Below are 26708 nucleotides of genomic sequence, written 5' to 3'. Positions count from 1 at the left end.
CAACCCTATAAGTCTATCAGGAAAGACAAATGGACCAATAAAAAAATGTACAAAAATATGGGTAAGACTTTCACAGAAGAAAAAGAAGCACAAATGTCCAATCACTTCTGAAAAGAAGTTGAATCTCACAGGTATTTGGGAAGATGTAAAATAAACCCACAATGAACCAAAACAGCTAAAAATGCAGTCCAACATTACTTCATAAAGGTGTCGGAAACTAGTACTTTCATGCATTGCTGATGGGTGGAAATCGGCACAACCTCATTAGGAAACAATTTGCGGCTCCTGGATGAGACAAAAAATATGCATGTCTTCTCCCTAGCGATTTGTCTCTTTTGTAAATAACCTAGAGAAAGCCTTACCCTTGATGCCAGGAGATATGTAAGAGCAGCACCACACTCACTGACAGAGATTGTGCAGCTCACTGACGGAGGAATGGAGACACAAGATTATTTAGCAAATGGAAGCTTGATCTGCGAGGATGCTGGATGGACATGGCTACCTGCATCAAGGTCAGTCCCAGAAATGATGCTGGGGAGAACAGGGCAGAAAAGGGACATATCATGTGAGTCCATCTTACAAGGTGAAAAACAGTGACAACCTACAATTACGTCACTTAGAAATACGCGGAGGACACCATTGGACAGAGGGAGGAGCAAATGAGGGAGGAGAGAGGGAGATGCCACTGGAGTAGGTTTGGAGTGAAGCACAAAAGACAGGGGGACCAGAGCTTTCCTGGCTCCATTTAAGAACTTTGGTGGACTCTGGGCAGCCTGTGGGACTCTGATAAGTGCTGACCTTCCTTAGCCCTCAGTGTGCAGGTGTGGAGCTTCGGCTGGTACTAGCCCAAACTTCTAAGAGTTTAGGTGGACTCTGAGTGGCCTACGGAACACAGGACAGCTGCGATCTGTGGGCCCCGTGCAAGCAGATGCAGCGCTTTCCTGAAGCCATTTAAGAACTTTGCCGGGCTCTGGGCGGCCTGCACGACTCTGTTTGAGTGATTACTGAAAGCTTCAAAAATGCCAAAAAGCAGGAGCAAAAGGCAATCTCAGTGCTCTATTCCACCCTGAACAAATCCGGGAGACAAAGACATAGAACTTGGAAATCACAAAACAAGAAACCTCTGGAATGACAGCAACTGAAGTGAAGAAACAGGTCCATCAGGCTATAGAAGAAATAAGAGCAGAAATAATCTCTCAGGTCCCAAAAGAAAGGACAGCACTTGTGAAAGAATTCCTCGGCACAGCTAAAGGAGATATAGATAAAAATAGAGGAGACTAGAAAAATAATGGAAACACTGAATGAACAATACAGGAAAGAAGTGGAATGCATGGAACAGATTCAAACAGATATCTAAAACATTAAGAACTCCATTGAAAGTTGGCAAAACCACTTGAATGAACCTGAAGACAGACTTTCAGACCTCAATGACAGCAGTGCAGCTAATGAATATGAAATGGAAGATCTCTCAAAACTAAAAAGGAACCAGGAAATAATTCAGCAGCTACAAGACAATGCAAAGAAAAATAATATAAGAATAACAGGTGTCAATGAAGCAGCGGGAGACAGCACAAATGACATAAAAAGACTATTTGAAGAAATAATAGCAGAAAATTTTCCAAATGTCAGAAAACAAACTGACATATAGGTAAGCAAGGCATATAGAACTCCACATAGCCATAATTATGATAAATCTACACCTACATACATAATAATCAAGATCTCAGAAATTCAATAAAAGAATAGAATATTAAAAGTTTCTAGTGAAAAGAACAGATCACCTACAATGGAAAGCCCATCAGAATCATGCAAGTGGGGGCCTTCCCCTTAGCTCAGTTCTTTAAGTGGCTGCTTCAACAAAGCAGTCAGGCTCAGGTTGCTGTGGTTCGATCCCCCCACCTCAAGCCAGCCAAACCTGCCCTGAAGGCATTCGGATAAAAAAAAAAATCCAGAATCAAGCAAGATTTCTCAACACAAGCCATCAAATCAAGAAGAGCTTGGAGTGAAGTATTTCAGGTCCCGAAAGAAAATAACTTCCAACCCAGACTGATGTACCCTGCAAAACTATCAGTCAAAATCAATGGAGAAATAAGATACTTCCATGACATAGAACAACTGAAGAAATTCATGACCACCAAACCAACCTTACAAGCAGTACTGACAGATATTCTAGGAAGAGAGAGAAGGGATCACAGCTTTAAGAACAATAGAAAGGAACCACCAAAAAGAGAACATAATTTAAAAGAGGGAAAAAGTACTGAACTATAATGGGAAAATAACATGACAAAAATAAGCCAATACATACCAGTTATAACCATCAGTGTGAACAGCCTGAATTCACCAATCAAAATAAATAGACTGGCAGAGTGGATCAAGAAATAAAATCCAGCAATATGCTGCATACAAGAAACACATTTAACTCAAAAGGAAATTCACACACAAAATGTCAAAGGATGGAAAACAATCCTCCATGCCACAGGAAATCAGAAGAAAACAGGGGTAGCTCTCCTGGCTGTTGACAGTATCAACTTCAAACCAAAAATCATCCGAAGAGATAAACAAGGTCATTACATACTTGTCAAGGGAAAACTGCAAGAGGAAGAAATAATAATTATAAATATATATGCACCCAATGTAGGAGTAGCCTCCTACATGAGACAAATTTTACCAGACATGAAAAATCAGGGGTTCAATCCCCAGTACCACGTGCCCTCCCAGCCCCACTCCCTGGTGCACTGAGCCAGGGACCCAGTCCTGGGTGTGGTGATGCACACTTGGAATCCCAGTGCTGGGGAGTCCAAGCTGCATAGTGAGACCCTGTTCCAAATACATAAATTAAAAAAAATCAAATGAGCAATAATACAATAGTAATGGGGGACCTTAATATTCCACTGTCACAAAGAAATAGATCAACTAGGCAAACAATCAGCTAGTGATAATAGAACTAAACAAAACTTGTGAAGAAATTGACTTGGTAGACCCTTACAGAGTGTTTCACCCAGCAACAACAAAATACATATTCTTCTCAGCTGCACATGGGACATTCTCCAAAATAGACCAAACTACAACACAGAGCACTCTTAAGTAAATGCAAAGCAATTGAAGTTATTTCATGTATACTATCTGATAGTAATACTATCTGACAGTGCAATAAAACTGGAAATTATTGACAAAAGAAACTATAAAAACACCATAAACATGTGGAAATTAAATAACAACCTCCTAAACAATCAGTGGGTCACAGATGCAATTAAAGAAGAAATTAAAAATCATTTACAATTTTGATGGTTGATACATTATGTCAACTTGAGATGTCAAAAGTTTGGCTGGGTCCTATTAGCAATTCCCCACCCTAGGGCAGAGAGGGCACACCATAGAGTGACTCAGCACAGAAAGGGCTTAAAAAGGCTTCTGCATACCCCACTTCCTTGGAGGAGTTCCAAGCTTCACAGTACCACTTCCTCAATAAAGCTTGATCTTTGCACTGCCACTTCAGAGGGGTTCCAGTCTTCACAGCCACCCCCACTTCCTTACAGAAGTGTGTGCCCTCACAGTCAGCACAGAAGGGAGAGAGAGAGGTTTGATAGACACCACAGCTGCTGCTGCTCCTCTGCTCTTTGTTGTTTTCTGCTGCCATAAACTGCTGCCATCTGCCTTAGAGCCAGCAAGATACAGACTAAAACCTCTACTAACTGTGAGCTAAATAAACCTTTCCTTTCTTAATTGTGGGTGTTTATATTTTGTCCTAGCAACAAATAAAATGTAACTGAGACAAAACTTGGTATCAGGAGTGGGGTCATTGCTGGGACTATACCTGACAATGTAGATTATGAGTTTTTGGGAATGGCTTATGCAAAGAGATAGAAAAGGTTTAGAGATGTTGCCTACTGCTTTTTTCCCTTATCTCTTTCATGTTTGTGAAGTTTTAACAAGGCTGGGGAAGGAGTGAAGGATTGGGGCAATTAAGGCAGAGTCATATGGTGGAGACCTAGCCCAGGTATCTGTTATAACCTGTAAAATCAATTCTAATTTTGTAACTTTGTATGCTTCCACTGTGATCTTAGCCTGACACATGTGTCACCATCTTGTGCTGTATGTGCCATTTTGTATACATGTTCCTTTGTAACTTCTGCTTTTGTAAGCATTTTCCTAAAACCCCTTCCTCCCCCAAGCAGTTATGGGAAAAACTCCCCCCCAGCGAGGCCATTAAAACCTCAAAGGCAAGCTATAAAACTTCAAGGACATTGCCTCCAGTAATAAGACATCCTAAGGAAATAGGTTGAAATGTCCAGATAAGCCCACCTGTTCTCTGGACCTTGAAATTAGCTCATAGCTGCCCTTTACCTGACCCCTTTTTGCTTTCCTTAAAAGGCCTTAAATCCAAACCCACCAATTATTGTAAAAATCATCCTAAAACTAACCAATGCGATCTGCTTCTGTACATCGCTTGCTTCCCCCCCCCCTTTTTTGTGGTTTTTTGACTTTAAAAACTGTGTCTGCCATCCCAGCAGGGCCTCTCTTTGCACCTAGCATAGAGACCGCCGCTGGGTACCAGCTAAAATAAAGCGCTTCTTTAACTTTTGGACTCATTGTCATCTGAGTGACAGCGCCTCATTGTCATCTGATTTTTGAGCTACAACAGTATCCTCCTATCACTAAAACATTCCAGGCAGGGTCACCCTGAGTTCATTCTGCCTCACTTTCTCTTATTTCTAAGGTGAATTGGATACTAGAGCTTCTGTGGCTTAGAAGGAGATTAACCCCTCAGGGGCCGCCATCCCCTACATCCAGACCCTAACCATCACTCATCTCAAAAAGCCTGCAGAGCTGGAGTTGGAGGAGGGAACTGTGAGCATGCAGAGCACAGAGGAGTCTAGGCCAGCCACACTCTGCATGACGTCATAGTAGTGGGCACATGTCAGACGTCTGTCCCGACCCACAGCATGTCCACTACTGAGAGTGAGCACTAATGCCAACAACTGCTTCTGAGTGAGTACCATGCACGTATCAGTGCTGTTCATCTGTCATAACAAATGTTCTGCTGCAACAGGGATGCTGAGATCAATCGAGGCAGAAGACTTCCAGGGAGATGGCACAGTGGTGGACAACAGAGAGGCAGCCTTTCTGATATTGGAATCCAAACCCTAGATTATAGAATGAGAGGAAGAGAAGGAGGAGGGAAGTGTGGCCCTGGGACCCAGCAAGTATCTGAAGTGAGAGAAGCCACACCAGAACAAAAGGGGGGCATAGTGTAGAAGAGGAGGTGATGAGAAGCGCTTTCTCCTGGTCCCTGGCTCGCCGAGTGGGAAGGGTAGCTCAGTCCTGTAGGCCCAGAGGCCTCTGTGGACAGATGACCTGTGGAACAGAGCAGTGGACACTGTGGGCTTCATGGCTGGTGAGTTTTCTTGTTGAGACAGATGCCAGGAAAGGGTGATGACTGGCCAGTAGCCCAGTGAAGGCAGAAGAGAGAGCAGGGTGAGTTGGCTCCGTCTATGGGCTCCACACACCAGGCTGGGGCCCAGATGAGTTCAAGCAGGAGGGGAAGCACGCAGAGCTATGGGTCATAAAACCAGGCCTGAGCCTTACAGCCAGAAGGCTCGAGCTTGAACTTCAGTGGAATGAAGGTCCGGGTTTGCTGGGATCGTCCACCTACCGCTGCCTTGCTGGGCTCCATCACCATAGATCTGAGCTGTCTGGCGCTTCTGTCAACCAGGGAGCAGACTCATGGCCTGAAGTGGACATTTCCTTTTCTGCTCAGTGGACTAAAGTGCCTGCTTAGGCAGAGCGCAGCAGCCGGGGTTCAATCCTCAATGTGCAGTGCCAGCCCCAGCCCCAGGGCACACTGCAACAGCAATTGAGACTGGCGTGGTGGTGCGCACCTATCATCCCAGCACTTGGGAGGCTGAAAACAGTAGAATCAATTTGAGTCCTATCTACATAGTGAGACCCTGTAGAACCTGTACTAAATACATTTTAAAAAAACAAAAAACTGCTTAGGGATCTCAGTTACACCTATAAAATACTTTGTCATTTACTGTAACTCTCATGAGAGTGACATCTAGCATAGCCTAAGTCCTGCTTACACCCAAAGACAGGGTCTTATACAGACTGTGGACACCCAGGTCCACTTCTATGCTGGAAGTTCTAACCTGAGAGCTTCCGAGCATGACCTCATTGGAAACAGGATCGTAGAAGATGTAAGAGTTAACATGAGAAGTGGGTTGGGCCCCAGTCCTATGTGACTTGTGTTGGGGAAAATCAGGACACGTATACAGATGGCGTGGGAGAGGAAGCAGAGGTCAGGGGATGCCCACAGCCCATGCGGTGCCTCACCTCCAACAACCACCTGAGTGAGGAAGAGGCTTGGGACGGACTCTCCCCAGAACTGCAAGCCAAACCATTTGTTATTCAAAGCATCGAGCATGTGGTAGTTGTTACAGCAGCCCCAAGAAACACCTAGCACCCAAGCTTGCACCCGGGGTGTGCACCTTTTGTGTAAGACCCTCCCTTTGGGTGTAAGCCAGATGTGCAGCTAGGATAGATGTCACTCCCGTAATTGTTACATTAAGTGGCAGGAAGTGTTTTACACATGTAACTGAAGTCCCTGATCAACAGCTTCCAAGTTCACAAAAAGATCAATTGTCCTGCCTAGGCCTGACCAATCAGATGAGCCCTAGAACAGGCCTGGCCCTTCACAGGCCCACAGAGAAGGCAGGGTGTGGTGAGGCCCCAGGACAGGAGTGGCTCCAGAAACGGCAGCGGTCCTCTGTTGGCAGCCAGCAAAATCCAAGATGCGCAGTTCTTCAAGGGCAAGGAACTGAGTCCTGCCCGTAACGTGGCTGATCCTGGAGGGGCACAGAGCGCCGGGTGTGACAGCAGCTGGCTGCACGCCGTGACCTCAGCCCCGTGCATCCTGAGCAGAGAAGCCAGCTCTCTGCCCAGACTTCCACTGGCAGAAATGGAGATGAGAGATGGGCGTAGCTTTGCAGGGCCAAGCTCACTTTGCTTTGCTGTGTTGCAGCTGAAAACTAATGAGCCAAGTTCAAAGGTGTAAGAATGGAGTACTTAAAAGAAACAAAAGATTACCTAAATGCAACAGTGTGAGTTTTCATTAGAATGTCAGCTATAAGTAGAAAAAATTGATATTAGCAAACCATTCAAGAGCCCCAAAGTGCAGTAATGACAAGGAAGTTTTCCGCTCTGCTAAAAATAATTCTACTAACAGCTATCAGCTAGTGTCTGAAGCCTAAGGAGCCCCCCTCCACACCTACCAGTTCCAGTACAGCTGGCTACAGGTAGCAGGAGGAGGAGGGGCCGGGTACGGCCGCCCTCCTGTCTTAGCTGTGTTTCCTGTTGCTGGGATGAAGCCCCCAACCCCCAGAGGTAGAGCCGGGGTGGGGAGTTTAGCTCACAGTCTGTAGAGGCTCCAGGATCGCTGGCTCCAAGGCAAGCAGACACAAGGCAGAGGAGCGGCAGTTCATGGGAATGGAAGACAGCAAAAGCTACAAGGCAGGAAAAGGTCCACCCCTCTTGCCGTCCCTGGTACTTTATGAAATACGGAGGGCCCCAGGGTAGGTGCAGCATCATTCCCCTATCCCTAGCATTGGACCATGAATCAGCCACGAACTCTAGATTCAGAGGCCTCCAAAAAGTCCCCCAGCTCCCCCAGAACCACGCGAGGCTTTGGAGGGACATCCAGACACAAACCCTTACACCAGTCTTACCCACCCAAAAGTGTGTAACGACCCAGAACAAAGAAAGCCTCTGCCTCTTGTGCCGAGGCTCAGAAGCCTGGAGCCCGGGAAGGAAGGAAGGGGCCTGGGACACGTCTACGTGACAGAAGTGACATCACAGAAGCCAGCAGCCCACCGCGAAGTGGGGAATAGTGGCAGACTGTCGTTAGGTTTCACGTCCAAAGGCAGTATTCTTCTCCTTGGGCATTGATTGCACGCACGATGACTAGGAGAATCGCAAAGCTGGATGACGGCGCAGCATCTGTGGAGTACCTCCTAGGTACTCTGGTCCTGGTTGGGTTGGCGCCCGCGCTCGACACTTTCGCGCTATGCCTTCAGCTGACCTTCATGGTCACTGTACTAGGCAGAGTTCCAGAGAAACAGAGCCAATGGAGTGTGTATGCAGAGAAAGTCACTGTGGGGACCTGGGCACACCGTGTGCCCTGGCAGTTCAAAGTCTGCCCAGAGGTCCTGCAGGCTGAGGACCCCGAGGGCCAGCGCTGCAGCTCAGTCATCAGGAGGGCTGCTGCTCCGCTGTGAGGCAGGGCTGGGCGACTTCTCTTGGTCAGGGAGAGACCAGTCATGGATTGGTTGGGGAGACCCACCCCCATTCCGGAGGGCGAGCGGCTTTACTCAAAGTCTGGCATTTCGAACAGTAATTTCAGAAAGAAAGAAAAATAATAGTGACTTCATCCACAGACCTCCCCACAGAATAAAAAACAGAATAAAGCTTGTTTTTAACGTTAAAATTTTGAAAAGTTTACTAGTACGTGTTCGCAGTACACAGAGACCACGCTCTTCCCGGGAGTGGCAACGCGCTCTCATGCTTTTCCTGCCCCCACCCCTGTCCCGGCCTCTTGGTCCCATCACATTTGCACAAGATCAGTCTCCCTAGGTGTCCCTTAATGTCAGAACCTGCAGTCCAGGCAGGCTGGCACCCCCTGAAGGAAGCTGTTTCTCTAATTTGTCTTGAGGAGACCCACAACAGAAGAAACTGAGCGGCTCACTGGGGATCAGGCTGCAATCAGACCCTGGTCGTTCTGCCCCAGGAAGCTGGTAGGGGCAGGGTGAACCCCTGAATCTAACCTGGAAGGAAACATGTGTTCCTCCAACAAGAGGTCGGTGAGCTGGAGAGTAGCTGATCTCCTACTCACTGGAAGACTTCATTCGGAGTCAAAGCAAAAAGCTGCCGGACTGCGCGGCAGGTCTTACGCTCCCTGGCACGGTGCCGGTGAGGCGGCGTCACCCACAGCGTGCGGCAGTGCCCGTGGGACCCAGTCTGGGCACGCATTTCCCTCTCAGGTGACCTCTGGTGGCCACCAAGGAGAGGATGCACTGACGTCACACTTCCCTAGGGAGCTGCTGCGGGGTTCGCGGGGGAAAGAAGCAGGGGCTCCAGCTGCTCAGCAGGAAGTAGCGGGGCCCTCCCTTAGGACACCCGAAACCGCAGGGCTGCGTCTCGGAGCTCCACTCCGCTCTCCCCGCGCCCTCCAGATGACACACGTGGGCCTGTGTCCCCAAAGCAAGGGCGCGCACGAGGTCCACTTCCCCTCCCGCTTCCATCCCCACCCCTCCTCCTCCCCGCCTTCTGCTCCTCCCGCGCGGGTCTGGCCGCGTCTGGTCCCTGCCTGGGCCTCTCAGTGGGCTGCATGACTGCTGGCGACGCCTAGTGGCCAAAGCCGTGGCAGCATCCGAAAGCCAGGATTCCTGACCTAGGCCCCACCCCACCCCAAACCCCACCTCACCCCCCTCCCTATACAAGCCCCCTCCCGGGGGCAGGAGGCATGGGATCCCCCAGGAGGAGATCTGTGGGCAAGACAGAAAAAGAGGCGGATAAGGGCTGGGGTCCACGTATCCTAACAGTTACGTGGTCATCACGTCCAAAGGACTGTGTCCTCATCTGTCGCTCTGAGCTGTGCCCAAGACACCTGACAAAAAGCACAAAGGTGCTTTCCCTGGTGTCCCTTTCCTGTCCCCAAAAGGCCAGGTGGAGACTCTGGGCCAGACCCTGTCTGTGGCCCCCGGGCATTGGAGACTCAGCTCTTCAGCTGCACCAGCCGCATTTCAAGCGCTCAGTAGCCACCATGACAGCGACAGGGCGGCCTGCAGTCACAGCGGACCGTGCGGTCCCAGCCCAGGAACGCTCCGCCTGGCATCTAGGCGTGCCTTGGTGAAAGAGGCCAGAAGCTGGACAGCTGGTCCGCCCTGCCGCGCTCCACCTGGGGATGCACAGACCACGGAGAAGGGGCCGACACAGGCCTGTCTGGGTAGACTCCTCCCCTCCAGGGAAGCAGGCTGCGTGACCCACGTGCTTTGGGCTGTGTCTGGCATCACAGCCGAGAAGGGACCTTTTGCTTCTTGCATTCTCTTCTTGAGAAATCATTCTTTCATCAAACCCATGACCAAAAAAAAGAGCCGCCTAATGAAAAGGTTTGGGACTTTGGTGGGGCTGAGGGAGCTTCTTTCTGGCTTTAAGGCAGAAAGGAAGTCCTGGGCCAAGTACTAGGGGCTGGCTGCCAAGATCTAGTTAGCCCTGGAGTCTCCAAGTGCCCACTTTGTGCCAGGCAGTATTCTAACTTTTGGTGTTCGGTTTTCAGGGTGGGGGGTATTAGAAGTCGGGACCTTGTGCTCGCCAGGCTGGTGCTGTGCCCCTGGGCTGCATCCCCGGCCTGTTCTGACCTCTGGGATACACCTGTGAGAGCCACAAAGGCCTTGGGTTGCTGCACTTACATGGAAGGGTGGGATTCACATGTAAATGATGGTGTCACAGGCAGCAGTGGGCCCAGGCAGCTGTAAGGCCCCGCCAGCCCCCTCCCTTTGGACTCCGTTACCTCACCGTTAAGGTAAATGATCTGTCCATGCTCCACACCGAGCCCTGTGCGCCTGCTCTTGGTAGATTTCCCCACGACCTCGCAGCAGCTACAGGTCTCAGATATCAGTTCTGTTGGCAGAAGCGAAGCAGGAGGCTCCAGGCCATGCCACTGCAGTGGGACTGAGCCAGGTCCCAACCCTGGGGCCTGGACTTCCACATGGCAAAACAAAGCACGCGCTGTCAAATGGTCTGTGACTCAAATCTTTGGAAAGACCTATACCTCGCAGGCAGAAAAACAGCCCCTCCACAGAGGCAAAGACAATCGCAGGGAAACGAGTCCCACGAAAGGAAATAGAATTTGGTAGGCACACAGACCGCATCTGTGGGACATGGCCACAGGCCGTGGGTTTCCCGGCCAGGGAACAAAGTGGGGACCACGAGGACAGGGGTCCTCAGAAAGGACAACGGGGGAGCTCTGCGGACAGCTTCCCTGCTCAAGACAGCGCTGCAGATGAGGACCCAAGTGCGCTGCAGCCTCTAAGCATGGAGGACACGTGTCTGCCCCTGCAAAGCCCACACATATTCACCCTTTATTTTTCCACACAGCAGTTCCACGGGCGCAAACCCCACGCCGGCAAGCGGCAGGGCCAGCGTGTTCAAATCGCGGCTCCCTCTCTGCTCTGCAGCCAGTTTGCAGATCATGTGCTGGTCGGCTGGTGATCCTGTGGAAAACACTAAAAGTGAGAGGGTTTCCGCTGGGAATGTCTCAGAAGGAGATGGGTTGCATCTGGACTCGAGGCTGAGGCGGATGATGTCTGGGTCGACCCATGCTGCTCCGGTTCACACTTCGGCCCCACTGCCTGGGCCCAGTAGGGATCAGAAACCCATTTGTGGCTCTGAGAGTGGCACCCCTGGGTCAATCAGGACGTTCTGCCAGGCTCCAAAGCCTGCACGCATGGTCACTGACACTCTGTGCCCTTCCCATCCCGAGGCCTTCCCTCAGCGACCTACCTGCTTTCCCTCCCTAAAGGACACAGGTCCTCCCCGGGCCTTGGAGGGATGGGGTTCAGCGTCTGTGAGAGCGCTGGTGGGGACCTCTGAGCATCCACGTCACAGCAGTACCTGCCTGGGGGTACAGTGAGGACTCAGAAGACCAAGGTATGAGAGGGACCGCATGACAGGATATTTGCTTGTAAGGGAGAAAAATCAACAAATAGACATGCAGTGCTCCTGCCAGGTGTGATGGCGCACGCCTGTAATGCTAGCCCTGGGGAGGCTGAAGCAGAGGATCCCTGTGAATTCCAGGCCAGCCGGGGCTGCATAGGAGACACTGTCTCAGAAAGAAAAAGAACAAGCTATGCTCCTGTCCCAGCTCCCAGGCTGGTGGGATTACAGCCACGTGCCACCATGCCCATCAATAACCAGCATTTAAAAAGAAAATGGAAAATGGGGATAAATTTGCAGTCAACACTGCATTCAAAGGATTAACTTCTTTCCCAAAAGTTGTCACTACTGAACAAGACAAATATAAAGGCTGGGAATGTAGCTCTAGAACACTTACCCAGCAGGAGGAAGGCCCTGGGCTCCCTCGTCAGCACAGCAAGAAGGCTGAGAAGAAGGGGCACAGGAAATAGATGGGAGAAGAAGAGACAGTAGCCCGTGCTGTACCTGCAGGTTGCAGGTATATCGTGCCGCCCTGTCTTCACAGAACCTGTGAACAGCACTGTTACTGACTCCAGTGATAAGCAGCGGCCAACACGCCGTTCATAATTGACAGCCAAGCCTGTCACGCATAGCTTTCAAACAAGCTAATGTTTGGGTCCCCATTTCTTAGGCCCTCACACAGTCCCCCCAGCGGCTTGGGGCTAGAGGCAGCTGGCATCTTCAATCCTGCGGCGCCAGCAAAATGAAATCTCACAGGGTCCTGCTGCTTTTGGTGATGCTGACTCCGGCTGCTGGGGTGTCACAGATAGGCTGCACAAGGGACACCCCTGGGGTCACCTGGTCACCCCTGCGGGGCTTCTCTCCACCACAGGCAGAAGCCCAGCCAGGGAGCTCCAGAAGCTGGGGTGCAAGGGGCTGGCCACCCTCCGACCCAGAGTACGACGGAACATGTTTCCTGGCTCAGCCTCAAGAGCTATCATCTGTTGCCACAGGACAGATTCTAGGGGCTCCGTCAGTTCTGAATTTTTTCAAATTATGCTCCTCAGAAAGTCTCAGCACTGAGCCCAGGGCACTGTGGAGGGGAACCCAAAGCCCTGGATGGGTGCGAAGCTCCCCCGAGATCTGATTTACGTATTAGTCACCACCCGGACGTCTACCCAAAGCTAGTCTGGCCCAACCGTATTACAGGAAATAGGATGGAGGCCGAGAGGAAGGGGTTGAAGCTGTGACCCCGAGGTCCCTGCCCTGGGGCTCTTTCTCCACTGTCTGCACCACCCTCACCATGCCCGTGCTCTCCAGCATCTGGGTTACTGCATGAGATAGTCAGCTAGGGCGGGACTGGGCCCAGGCCCTTGGTTAGGCACAGGAACTCAGCAGGACACTCGAGGGAGCCCTGCCAGGCTGAAAGGAGCATTGCACCAGCTTGCAGGCTGCTTCAGTGAGGGTGAGTCCGAGATCATAGAACCTTCTGGAAGGTTTCTGCATTTGCTGGGTATGCAAATGAGGGGCCCCGCTCCTTGCCTTCCTGTTCTTAGCCATTTCAGCTCCCCCATTCTCAAAATGCAAGGGTGCTGTTGGCGGTGGAGGGTGTAGGGGAGGGCAACGCACTGCATGACTGCGCTCACGTGGGAATGCAGCTCAGCTTGCTAGCTAGGAGGATGCTGCTAGACAGCCAGGCACTAATGAGACTGTCCCCATCCTTAGGGTCCAAGGGGGAGCACAGGCAGCCACAGCCTTCCAGGGGCAGGAGAAAGCTTCTCCTCACGCCCTACTCCTGTATAGTTAGGAACAATCCACACGCAGATTCTACAGCTAGGCCCAGCTCTTAGGGGAGGGGAGTGTACCGGAAGGACAGGCAGGTGGGACCCGACTCGACGAAACTCTCTCTTAAGTAGGATGAAATGCAGTAAGTAAACAGCCTTCCCTACGGCCAGGTGGGTTTCCAGGAATTTTAAAATGCTGAGTTGCAGGAGTCCCTTCCAGGCTCTCCTCTCTGTCCAAGAAGTCAATATTTGTAATCCCAAAGATACATTATTGGAATCCCACCAAGCTAATTCCAATCTACCACTCCCAGTGCAACCCATGGCAAAAGTAAAGACATTAAAACATATTTATAATTATTTGGGAGCCAAGGGGCCCTAAGTCCAGCCATGAAGTTGGCTTTCTGGAACAAAGAGGCTGACCCAGGGCCTCACCTGGTTTTTATTCAGTGGAAGAGTGGCTTGAGGAATAAGAATTGTGGGAAGTAGGTGAGTACTGTGAGCTGAGCTAGGTGGGTGGCCTACATTTACCTCTGCCATATGCAGAGGATATGCAGAGAGAGTAATCTGCATCATACTGTTATGCCATGGAGATAGTATCTAATGTTTTGCGAAGTCTGGTGCTTCAGCTCTGATGTAGTCTTTCAAGCCCCAGGAAGTCATGGCCTCTATCTTGAGGCTCGATCCCAGCTGGTGGCATGGAGCATTAGCTCTCCGTCCTGTCTCGACCTGGCTCATATTCAAGAGCAGCAGGTGTAGGTTACAGGGAAACACGCACGCCACCTTCAGAGACTGTCCCCAGCAGCTAGGCCCATACACATTGCTTAAGGCCAACTGAAGGATAAACAGAAGTCCCGCCAGCTCTGTACAGAACAATACGAGGAAACAGGGTCAGGCTCAGTCAGGATGGAGACAGTTGCTCTTCTTTCAAGGAGAGCTGCTGAGGATCCTCCACACTGAGTAACTGGCTTTCCTTTAAATGCTACATTAGAAAGCCTGAATCCTAATTGGACACTTTAAGGCCATGGGGTCCCTGTGATGAGTGACCCCAAATACTAAAGATTCCCATGCTCTGCTTATCCCCAAAGGCCCTGCACAGAGCCCACTCTGGGGCCCACTTGGGGCCTATTTCAGGTCTGCTCTCAGGAGCTTGCTCTCTTTAACTATGACCTAAATCCACGATTCGTTCTTCTACCTTGTTACCACCGCCTGGTGCGGACAGCCACACCATGAAGCTTGGTGAGCTGTCTGGCTTCAGCCTTAACTAATCAAATGCCTGCCAGCACGCTTACCTCCTGACCGCTGGGGACTTGCTGATGGGCTGGGGGGGGGACATTCTGCCCGCTGCGTGAGTCAGAAAACCCAGAATAACGGTGGCTTAACGCATCCAGCCCGCCAACCATCCCAAGGGGCACAGCCTAGCGAGCCCAGCCCCGCAAGCCACATCTAAATCCCAAGAGGCAAACAAATAAAAAGGGATGGCAACAAATAAGATGACCATACTGCTGTTTCACAGGGAAGCTCCCTGAGAAGCTGCATATGCCTCTGCTCTTTGTCTTCTCTACCATTTGTCTTCAACAGAATTGGCTGTGTTAAAAGTAAATATGAAAAATGTCAGCTTTTAGTCCAGGCAGCCGACTTCACAACCACACATCGGCGCTTCTGTTTTGAAGGAAGAAAGGCAGGTGACTAGCACACTCTGCCATTCAACAGTCAGTTCACTGCTTGTCATAACAACCCTGAGAAGTAATTTCTATCATTGTCTCTGCAGATGAGGAAGCCTCGGCCTACACCTGCAAGTCCTGAGGCCCTGCCACCCCCACCACCACCATGGAGCGGCTCCAACTTCCCAACCACAGAAAGGAGCGATGGCCAATATTTATTCTTGTTTTGAGCCACTAGGTATTGGGACAATGGTTGTGCACCACACATGCTGTGCATGGGGCACATCATCCAAAGACTTTCCTTGTAAGGGGCTCAGAAAGAGGCCAGATGTGGTACAGGAAAAGCCTCGCTTGCAGGCGGGGCCTGGGTCTGGTTTCTTCTGGAACTGGGGAGTCATGCTGCAGATCTGGCCGTGGAGCTCCTGCTGTGACAAGGGGACAGGCACTGGGCTAGAGGTCCTCTGAACCCAGCTCCGAGGTTGCGGCTGCAGAACAGAGGCTGTGGAAGCCCAGCCTGGACAGTCCAGCTGTGACTTTCTCCTGAGCTCAGAGCGTGTACCCCAGGGCCACTGGAAGACACTGAGGCCCCAGGCTCCCCCTCAGGGCCCAGCATGCCAAGCCTCCTCCCTGATGCCCCGGGCCAGAGCTTGGGTGCACTAAGGAGGACACAGAATCAATCTTCCAGCCTCAGTGAGGGCATCTCAGCGTTTATACAAGACACAGCTCAACCCTAGGGAAAGACTCGGGCTTACATCCTAACCACAGTGGAAGAAGAAGGCTGCAGTCGTCTTGGGCCTGGCCACAGAGACTGTTAAACCAGTGGTTCTCAACCAGGGGCAGCTTTGACTTCCCCAGGGGACATGTGCCATGTGAGCATCTGAGGCGCAGTTCAGGCCACCCTCTGCCTGGCTCAGCGAGGTGTCATAGAACAGCTCGACAGGGGCCACGGGAGAACACAAGGAAGCCCTGGGCGTGCTGGGGTGTGTGTGTGTGTGTGTGCATGTGTGTATGTCTTGCGTGCGCGTGCATGCGTGCGCGCGTGGAGGAGGGGCCCGACAGTCCCAGGACACCAAGTCCACACTGGTGACCAACTGTGAGGAGCAGATCCCATATTCTTGGCAGATGCAGGAAGCAGTTTGCAGGACAGCTGATGGGTCGTCAAGCTTGTCTCTCAAATTCAGTCACCCAAACCTCCCGGTGTGACTTTTTTGGAAACAGGCCTTGTAGATGAACTCATTAAAATGAAGCCATAGTGCATTTGCGGGGTCCTTAAATCTGCTGACCGGGTTCTTTATGTGATACAGGGAAAGGAGAGCTAGGGACAGGGCAGAGGGATGCAGGGAGGGGGCCACACAGTGGTGGAAGCCAGGTGGGCAGCCCCAGCAGTGGGGAGAGAGGTGCGGAGTCCCTTGGCACTGCAGGGGTGCAGGCCCTGTGGACACCTTGTCCCAAGACTTGTAGGGCCTCCAGCCTCCTGAACAGCAAGGAGCAGAGATTTCTGTTGTTTTAGACACTAAGTTCTGGCACCGAGGGCACAGAAAGGTCACACAGGACCACCCAAAGCTTGGTGTCGCATGTCGCACGGGAGTGAAGGTGTCACCCAAGGAGGGGACAGCCCTGGGGGCTCTGAGTGGGCCACAGTATGGGGCAGGGCAGAACCGTGGGTGCTGCTGGGCCACAGAGCTTAGACCCCTGCTGTGAGAGCCCTGCTGAGGTCAGCCTCCTGCTGAGAAGGGCGGGTCTCCCTCCCACAGTCCTCACTGCAGGGGGCCAGGCACCTTCCCAGGGTGCAGAGAAGTGGGGGGAAGCAGGTGGGGGGATTGGTTTACTGCTGGATCAGAAGGAAACAGAGGAGGGAGGAGGAGCCTCCAGGACACCGGCAGCTGGCGCAGGTGCTAGGAAAGGCAGGCGCGGTGTGCTAGGTAAGAAGACCGAGATGGCCCGGAGGCGAGCTCGGAGCTCTGTCCCTGCGGAGACAGATGGGAGCAGAGGAGCAGGGAACCTGGTGCTACAGAAACCCGGGTGCCCGCAAAGGGGTAGAACCGCGGACGGTGCTGTCATGCTGTCACTGTCCAGGACTGTGCCACAGAGGCTGTGTGTGCTGTCAGCTGCCATTACTGAGCATCCAGGGCTGCCTGAGGCTCCGCTGGCACAGTTGTACCTAGGGTGCTTTGGAATCTGATAGCCCAAGTTGGCATCCACTTATATGAAAACCCTTATTTTGTTTGCCATTCTGAAAATTAAATCCTTCTGTGGAAGGAGAATTGAACCTCGGAGTCAGGACCTTTGGGTTCAAATTCTGGCTCTGCCACTTATTGGTGGTAATCAAAATGTATTTCTGAGCTGGGCACACTGGTACACACCCATAAGCCTATTACTCTGGGAGGCTGAGGCAGGAAGATTACAAGTTAAGCCCAGACTGGGCAATTTAGCAAGTTAGTTAGAACTTGTCTCAAATTTTTTTAAAGTAATAAATAAATTTTAAAATATTTTAAAAAGGTAATATGGCCCAGCATGGCGGTGCACACCTATAATCCCAGCACTCAGGAGGGTGAGGTAGGAGGGTCCTTGCAAGTCCTAGATCAGCCTGGGCTACAAAATGAGCTCAAGGCCAGCCTGAACTGCTTAGGGAGACTCTGTCTCAAAAAAGTGTAATAAGTAAATACTGAGTGGGGGTGTAGCCCAGTGCACAGGCCCTGCGTTCAAGTCCCAGTTTGAAAAATAATAATAGTTTTCAAAGTCTGAGTTTCTATTTTCTTGTATCCAAAACACTATGTTCTTCACAAGGCAACAGCCAGGAGGTAAGAGCACAGCTTCCGGGAGAGGGAATTCAGGGTGTGAGCCTTCAGCGAGACTTGCTGGTAAGAAAACAACGCTCCTACAGTCTGCCGTTCTTCTCCTTGTCAATTATTAATGGGGTGTTTGGCTATCCGTGCAAGCTTAGAATTCGCAGATGCAGCCCGCCGCGCTGGGCGCCACCGCCCTGCAGCCGGTCTCTGCGGCACCAGGACGTTAGCGGCAGTGGCTGGGCAGCTCCTAGCAGGCAGGGCTGAGCCCGACGCCATCAGGGCTGGGCCTGCAGCTGGGGCTGGGGCAGAGCGCTCGCTCAGCGTGTGGGAGGCCCTGGGCTCAGTCCTCAGCGCTGCCAGATGAGTTAAAAACCATCAGGGCGCCGTAGCACGTGCCTGGAAACCCGCAGGCCGCAGGATCACAAATTCAAGCCCAGCCTGGGGAACTGCGTGGGATTGTGCCTCAGAACGAGAGGAGACGTAGAAGCGAGGGTGTCGCTCTGCGAGAGCCCTAGATTCAACCCCGGAGCCGCGCAGCCAAATGGCAAAGCGAGCGGGTCCTAACACGACGTGGCCGCAGAGCGCCGGGCCTGCGCAGCGGCCACCCACGCCGGGCTGCTCGGCTTCCGCGCCGGGGCGCGCCCGGAGCCCACCCACCGCGGGCCTCAGCACAGAAAGGGGTCTTTGGTCCCAGTGAGCAGATTCCCTGAACTGCAGTAACGGCAGACGCGTATGGGCAAGATGGAGCTTCCGAGCCAAGGAGAACACAGTCCCTGTGAGGCCAGCTTCTCCCTTTCGTGAGTTAGCACTAGCAGGGGAGGCTTCCCGGGTAGCGGCAGCGACAGCGGCCGGCAGACACCAGGCAGAAGCGGCTGAGGGCGGCGGCTGAGCTGCTCAGGACCGAGGTGGGAGGATCGCTTGAGTTCAGGGGTTCGAGACTAGCAACCTCGCAAGATGGGGGACCGGTACACAGAGAGATGGAGAGGGAGAGAGACGGAGACACAGAGAGGGAGGGAGGGAGGGAGATGGAGGGACAGGGACAGAGAGACAGGAAATGACAGATGGAGAGACAGAGACAGAGTTTTTTAACTTAGGGAAAAATACTGTTTTGGAACTTTTTAATTATGGAAAAATTCAACAATGAAAAGTAGATGCAGTAGTGTGATCGATCCAAACCCGGATACCACCTGAAGGGTAGTCTGAAATCCTGAAAACCTTCCTCAGGAGAATGTAGGCTTCCCTTTATTGAGGACTCCTAACATTCAACAGCCAGGGCCCTGGCCTCCCCTCCAGCCTCCGGCAGTCTCGTGACACAGAAATCCTTGAGTGTAACACAGTGTGCTCTCTGACACGCGGCCATACACCTGCGGGACACAGCAGGGTAACCCAGGCACATGATGTGCAGATAGCCAGCACTGCAGCGCTGCCCTAACACTTCCTAGTGGGGGAGTCTGAAAACTTCCGTTCTGGTTCCTTACACAACCTACCCCAGACGTGGTCGGCGCCCGTCACCCTGGAGCTCCACACTCACCGCCCACGTACCTGCAGGTCACACCTGTTCCGTCTCCTACCCTTCCCAAGCCTCAGATGGCCACTATTTCTCATCTGAGATCAGCTTTATTACCTCCTAAATGTGTGAGATGTGCAGCATGTTCTGTGCCAGCTTATTTTATTTAACACAGTGTCCTCCAGTTCCGTCAGTGGCCTCGTTGACAGGGTTTCCTACTGGCTAGGCGCTAACATTTCTGCCCCAGCTATCCACACACAGCGCAGTTTCGCCCATCCCTCAGCTTCTCTGCAGGTGCACAGCTACCTCTGGGCACGGATCTCCTTCCCCTTTGGCCATATTCCCATGCAGTCTTTCAACATGAAGTCCTTCAGAAAGGAGGATCAGGAAGGCCCGTCTAAGCTCTGCTCATCCAGGGCCGTTGTGGAAAGGGACCTGGAGAAATGAAGTCCCTGTGGGCCAGACCGGGGACAAGGACACCACAGGAGAAGGCAGTGGGGGCATCGATAACACCACCAGCCGCTCCTTTCCTCCGCTCCACCCCTGACCACAGCCTAAAAAGGTCTGCGGCTCCTGAGAACCTAGGAGCCAATTCCCTTCTCAGGGCTCTCACCCAGCAACTGCGGGGGACCTGGGACCTGCCAGCACAGAGTTTCCAGGCATCACCTTGGAAGACCCAGTGCTCACTGGTGCCGGAGGGCTGGGAGGCCACCCCACGCCCCTCGCCTCAGCCGGAAACAAAGACTTAAAGGAACGCTGAGATGATCCTGGGGTTGCACACCTTGCTCTCTCTGAGGCCAGCGACCTTTTAACTAAAATAACTATTGTGGGCTAGTGAGATAGCTCAGCAGACTAAGTTCCTGCCTTGGCAAGCACAGGGACCGGAGTTCAATCCCTGGCACCATATGCCGAGCCAGCCCTGCCCCCGGGGCGCTATAAGCCAGCCACAGAGTCCATGTGTGGTGGTGCATGCCTATAATCCCAGCCCTGGGGAGGCTGAGACAGGAGGATCACTAGGAATCAGAGCTGCTTAGTGAGACCCTGTACCAAATACATAAAGTAAAATAAAATAAAATGAAGTAAAATAACTGTCATAAGAAATTCAGAAAAATGATAGGTATGTGCAAATTCTGCTAAAGTCACTTACAGTTTTGAAATGTCACAAGACCTTCTTCTAGTGACTGGAGAAAACCTAGCACAAATAAACTGTCATCTCATCTGAGCTTCTATACCCATGTATAGAATTATATACGTAAGCATGCTAAGAAACACAAACTTAACTATACTTATTTTAAGCATATTAGCAGCAATGACTCCCAGCTCATCAACAAATGAACTTCAGCACATGTGCTGCTTCGCTATGTCATGGCCCCTGAAACGCACCTGCGCTGCAGCTACTTTGGCAACTGTGCTGGAAACAGACGCAAACACACGCTTGTGCATTCACAGAAAGTGCCACTACGGCTTTAATATTAAACACAGTTGTGATCATCAGTGCAAAAGCATAAAGTGCAAAGCTCCATCCCCACGCGATGGAGACTGGATGCCCCTCACCCCGCCTCTTGCAGCACACTCCAGAGAGGGTAGAAAGTCTGTGCCTGAAAACACTGTGCTTGCTCTGGTTACAGGACTGTTCTCGGAGTCTCTAAGTATGATCTGACAGTGCATCCTTCAGAGCAGGACCATGGTCAGGTCTGCAGGAGATCAGTGTGTGCAGAACCGATTGCGGACCCAGGCTGGCCCCAAACCTCTCTTGGACCAGCTGGAGTAACAGCACCCAAGTCTTCTGGGCTAGAAAAGGCTTCAGTGCAGCTGTGGTGGGGAGGAGGGACAAGGAGAGCCCTGGCTGAGCTTACCTCAGCCACACCTGTCCCAGAGACTCTCCATGTCAGCCCAAGGGGAAGGCACCAATGCCAGGGGAGCACGGGACCATGCAAGGGAAATGCACACAGAATCGCTGGTGGAAGAGGACACCCAGTAGCAAGAATGGGGTTTTTTGTATCTTCAATCCAGTTCTGTCTGGATAAAGGCAGCCCAGGTGAATTCTAACTGGACAAAACCCAGTGGCCTTGCCAAGTAGCCATGCCTGTCACCCAACTCCTGAGCTCCTTCCTGCTGGGCAGAAGGAGGGATGGAAAGTCTGGATTACATAGTCATTAAAGGAAGAAGCTATTCCTTTTCTTAATCTGGACACATCAAAATCTGAGCTCCTCAGTCCAAGGGCAGAAGCATAGCAATAGAGATTTCAGTTCATTCTTTCTTGGGGCTCCTCCACGCCAGGCTCGATTGAGAAGGAAGATCCAGTAGTTAGCGCTCAGAATCCAGTGATCCTTTTTCAAGTAGCAATGAGTCCTAGTGGACTTCACATCTGCTCGTGAAGAATATCCCACTGGCATTCACATTTCAGAGAGACAGAATAAACTGTCAAAGTTAGAAGGCACACAGGTACAACACAGCAGTTAGGGGAAAGATGAAAATAAGGGAGCACGCCTAACGCCAAAACAAGGCTAACAGGGATTGTACTTGGCTGATAGAAATACAAGGCTTTTTCTTCTACAACTTTTTGTAGTTTCCTAGTTTTCTTTAAAGATCATGTAGAGTTTTGGTATAAATATGAATGATGCCCTACACCCAACTTAAAATAACAATATATTTCTACTCTCTTGATTTGCCATCAAGCGATTACCATTTACCATGGCAGGTTATAGTGACTTCCGTCCAAAGGTAGAGTTACGTTTTGTCCTCCTCAAGAATATTCCATTCCACTTTCTTTTCAGCTCTCAGCTCTTTGGAACAAATCTCTAGAAGGGCACAGTGCTTTCCACACAAAAACTATTTGTCTGATATGTTCACCTTGCCATGTGTCCTATGGAGAGGGATGAAAACAGCCCGGAGGCTCGGGGAGTCGCTCCTGCTCGTCCAGGAATATTTAAATATGCCCCATGGTAACATTTCATCCCTATTTCTGGGACCTGGGGAGGGGGGTTCAATGTAGCTCCCAAGGAATAAGTCATTTTCCTGAGAAAGAGAAATGGTTCCTCCGTGATTGTAAGGACAGTCCTCCTGTCACTGAGGAGCCCCTGGATAAATTAAGTTTTACAAAGCAAAAAGGAAAAAAAAAATGTTTTCCTATGTTCTGCTTTTATTTATCCGTGTTTCCATGCTAAGACACCTGACTTAAAATATATCCAGCGTTGGGGCCGGCAAGATAGCTCAGGTGACCAAAGTGCCTGCTTAGGCAAGCCTAGGCAAGCGCAGGGACCTCGATGGATCCCAAGCACCCCATGCCGCGCCAGCCCCGCCCCAGGGCACCTGAGCCGACCAGGGTCAAGGTGGAGTGGCACTGCCTGCAATCCCAGCACAGGGGAGGCTGAAAGCAGGAGGATGACCACGAGTCTGAGCTGCGTAGTGAGACCCTGTAACAACCAAATGCGTTAAAAAGTAATAATAATAATACACCCAACACACTACCTTAGCTCTTTTCTAGTTCAGAATAGATAAGACTAGAACTGATGCCTACTAAGCCAGACCGAAGTGAGCATGGTCTGGTATTTCCCTTTTTGAAGTCTAGACTTGAAACCCACAGGGCTTATCAGCAGCCCTACTCCACGGGTCACCAGGGCTCAGCGAGGCACGGTAGAAGTTCCACGTTGTCTACCCAAAATCATTTTAAAATACATTTTTAAGCTACAATACAGTAACATGTACATGCAATTAATAGCATATTTTTCTATCTGGGAGATCACCAACTTGTTAATTTGCATTTTAACTTACTGATATATTAAGTAGATGCTATAAATTTATATTCCTAAAATTAATTCATCTCACACAGTGGCATTTTATAAAGATTTCTTGCTCTGAAAAGAAACAGGAAATAGCCTGAGTTATTTAAAAACTCCGAAAATCACCAAAGTTGAATAAAGTCCTTCATTTTTAAACTCAATTCAGCACATGCTCGGCTTTTTCACTTTGGACCCTGCGCAAACGCTCACCAGCCGTGGGGCCCTGGGCGTCGGCCACCGGCCAGCACTTGGCTACCTAGCGCGGAGGGCACGTCTCCCGAGCAGGAGAGCCGGAGACGCCGAGCTGGGCGGCCCTGAGCCGGCAGCTCCCTCCTCACCCTGAGGCCGCCTTGGAGTCGCGCTGAGGTCCGGCGAGGATTCACCCGGCCCGGCCACCGGCGGAGGAAGCTCGGAGGCAGGGCCAGCCGGCGAGCAGAGGGGCGGCGGGCGGGCGCGCAGAAATGGCAGAGAAGAGAGCGCGCAGGGCTTCCCCTTCCTCTGCTTCTCCGTCGGATCAAGGACGGAAACCAGGCCACCCGCCCGCGCCGCTCCGAGCGAGGTCTTCCCGGTGGGCCGGGACTCCAGGCGGCGCCCTCCTGCAGGGACCTGGGGACGGCTGAGGACGCGGCGGCTGCGTCCTGAAGGCACGGGGCGCGCGCGGGGGCAGCACGCTGCAGCACGGCCTGGGGCCGGCGCGCGCGGGGGCAGCGCGGGCTCCGCGGCGAGTCCGCCCTCCGCCGTCTGCGTGGGCCGAGGCCCAGCGCGGGGCTCTGGCGCCGAGGGCTGAGCCCACCAGCCTCCCCGCCTCGGCGGTTACCGTCGCTCTCGACAGAGGTAGTGGAGATGCAGGACTGCACGGGACGCCTGGGTTAGCTGAGAGGTGCGCCGAAACCGAGGCCCTCGGCCGCACCCGCGCCAGCCGGCCGGCGGGGAAGGTCAGAGAAAGTCTCTGGCGCCTCCACCAGCCAGCCGAGGGTCAGCCAGGCGCCGGCTCCAGCAGCGCCCGGAATCTGGGGCCGAGGCCGTGGGCAGCCCTGGGTCCCCTAGGGACGGCTGTGCCCGGGCCACAGTAACCACAATGGATGCAGCCCAAGAGTCCACAAGAAGAGCGCACCGAGGGCCCCTCTGTCCTCGGCTGCCCCTGTTGGGGAAGGAGAGGCACTCTTTCTCCCTTGCACAGTGGAGTCTAGAGGGAACGGAATCCTGGAAAGACACACCCCACACCGACTCTCCGACCCCCTTGGCTGTCTCTGCTAGCAAAAGAAGCCCAGCACATGAGGGAAAACACACCGAGGAGCCAGCCCTGTCCTGCGTCACGTGATCTTGACGGGTGACTTCTTGTTGGCACACAGGAGGGACACATAGGGGACACCGATGAAGGCCCACTTCTCACTGGGCCAGAACTTGATGACAGGGCCTTGCTCGGGGATCTCTGAGGCAGCATCGAAGTAGGCAAAGCACACACAGCCCAGGTAGGCAGCCAGGCAGATGAGGATGTGCCTGCAAAGGAGGCAGAGGTGAGCAGGGGCGCACAGAGCCCAGAGCCTCCAGCCTGGCCTGCGGAGGTCCAGCTGCCTCTCACAATCAGGCAGGACGCAGGTGACAACAATCCCTGGGGCAGCGGGCCAACAAACCCTGAGCAACTGAGCCTCATCTCAGAATGCTCCACAATATTTCCACTTAACAACGAACAACCAAGCTAGTGCCTGTGGGCTCTGCCAGAAGACCAGGGATCTGAGGATTTACAACAGGCGGTGAGATGGAAGCCCAACGCGTCAGAAGGGATTCTCACCTTCACAAAACCTGCTTGTCAACAGCTTATGCCCACATCAAGGAAAAGTTTAATACTGATTCTACTAAGAAGGAGTGTAAGTTTGAGCCTACTCTAGACTTAGCAAGACCTTGTCTCAAAAATTTAAAAACTCAGGCTGGCTAGATAGCTCCGTGGACTAAAGCACCTGCTTAAACAGGAGCAGGGACTGGGGTTCAATCCCCATCATGCCATGCTGGCCCCGCCCCCAGGGCATGCTGAGACAGCGATTGAGCCTGGGCTCAGTGGCACACGCCTGTAATCCCAACACTTGGGAGGCTGAGAACAGGAGGATTGCTACAAGTTGGAGCTGTGTAGTGAGACCCTGTACTAAACACATTTTTTAAAAAATTAAAAACCCAAAATTGGGGCAAGGAAAGCTGTGGGTATAGCTCAGTGGAAAATGCCCCTGGATTCAATCCTCAAGACTGCAGAAAACATAAATAAAATAAAACTTTTAAGAAACCCAACATTGCACAAAACACTGAAAACCCCAGTTCTTTCCATAAGCTATCTGGAAAATGCTGGAAGACACTCCGGACAGGGGTGAAGAGTAGGCAGATTGTGTGGACAAGAAGCCCCCCCAAGCAATCCCCCCCAGGCAATCTACACACACACACACACACACACACACACACACACACAGGCCATCGTGGAAGCTGGCCCTGACGACACAGACTCAAAGCATCCATCTCTGGGATTTCGAAAACTCTCCATTTGCATAATAAATGGCACATTTACTGCAGGCAGAAATGATTACCAAGAGAAGGCAATCGATGCCTGAATATAAATTTTTAAAAACAGAAATACTCAATAGAAAAATTTAAAAAGTAAAGAACATACTGCAAAAGAGAAAGTACACATAGCAAATTTACACTTGATCAAAAATAATTTTTTAAACACTGACAATAGGGCTGGAGAGATGGCTCAGTAGAATAAGCTCTTGCCTGGCAAGCGTAAGGGCCTCAGTTCAATCCTCGGTTCCGCCAAAAAAAAAAAAAAAAAAAAAAAAAACACTGACAATAAAAACAAAATGTAATTTCCCAAGCAAGTTCACAAAAGAACGAATATCCTGTATATGTAAACATGGAGGTAAAAGGCATTGTTTTAATAGACTGTAGTAAAAAGTGTTAATTGGTACTATTTCTTCAGATTTTGCAATTTAGATTACAATTTAATCTATGGGAATATTCAAGAATTAAAGTCAATAGAGATGTTTATTATAAATTGTTTGCAAGAGTGAAAAATTAGAGATTACCTAAATATCCACTAACAGACTGGTTAGATGAATGATTAAGCATTCATTGCACAAAGCGCCAAATACAAAAAATAAATCTATGTATGTTGACATAGAATGGTGCCTATGAGCTAGTATTTGATTAAACAAAAAACAAGGAACAGTTTGCATCACGTATAGAGTGATGCTACTTTTGTTTTTAAAAAGCAGAAAGAGTGTGCCTGCCTGGCAAGCGCAAGGTCCTGAGTTTGATCCCAAGCACCAAAAAAGAGAATGATCCAAGAGTGTAAGAGTAACGGGATAGAAGAAAAGTTCCACGTCACAGGAAGATAATTATGGTTGAAGATCAACCGAGTATCTCTAAATAGCTTCTAAAGAAGATTTTTTTTTTTTAAAGAAGATTTTTGAATGTTCCTAACCCAAAGAAATACTATCTGGGGTAAGGGATAG

The 26708-nt window shown here is 51.2% G+C and overlaps 1 protein-coding gene across 1 annotated transcript in view; it reads right to left on the bottom strand.

Moving 5' to 3' along the window:
- Positions 1-24443: 24443 nt before the first annotated feature.
- The window catches only part of Acer2 (alkaline ceramidase 2), a 26037-nt gene continuing 23772 nt past the window's right edge, over positions 24444-26708 (bottom strand). Inside the window, exon 6 of the mRNA XM_004631727.2 lies at positions 24444-24711. Within this exon, the coding sequence (XP_004631784.1) occupies positions 24525-24711 (187 nt within the window). The 3' untranslated portion in view covers positions 24444-24524. The remainder of the gene's footprint in view (positions 24712-26708) is intronic.

Source organism: Octodon degus, unplaced genomic scaffold (assembly GCF_000260255.1).
Source record: "Octodon degus isolate 3935 unplaced genomic scaffold, OctDeg1.0 scaffold00044, whole genome shotgun sequence".
Taxonomy (NCBI): domain Eukaryota; kingdom Metazoa; phylum Chordata; class Mammalia; order Rodentia; family Octodontidae; genus Octodon; species Octodon degus.
This window is presented reverse-complemented; position numbering and strand designations above follow the sequence as displayed.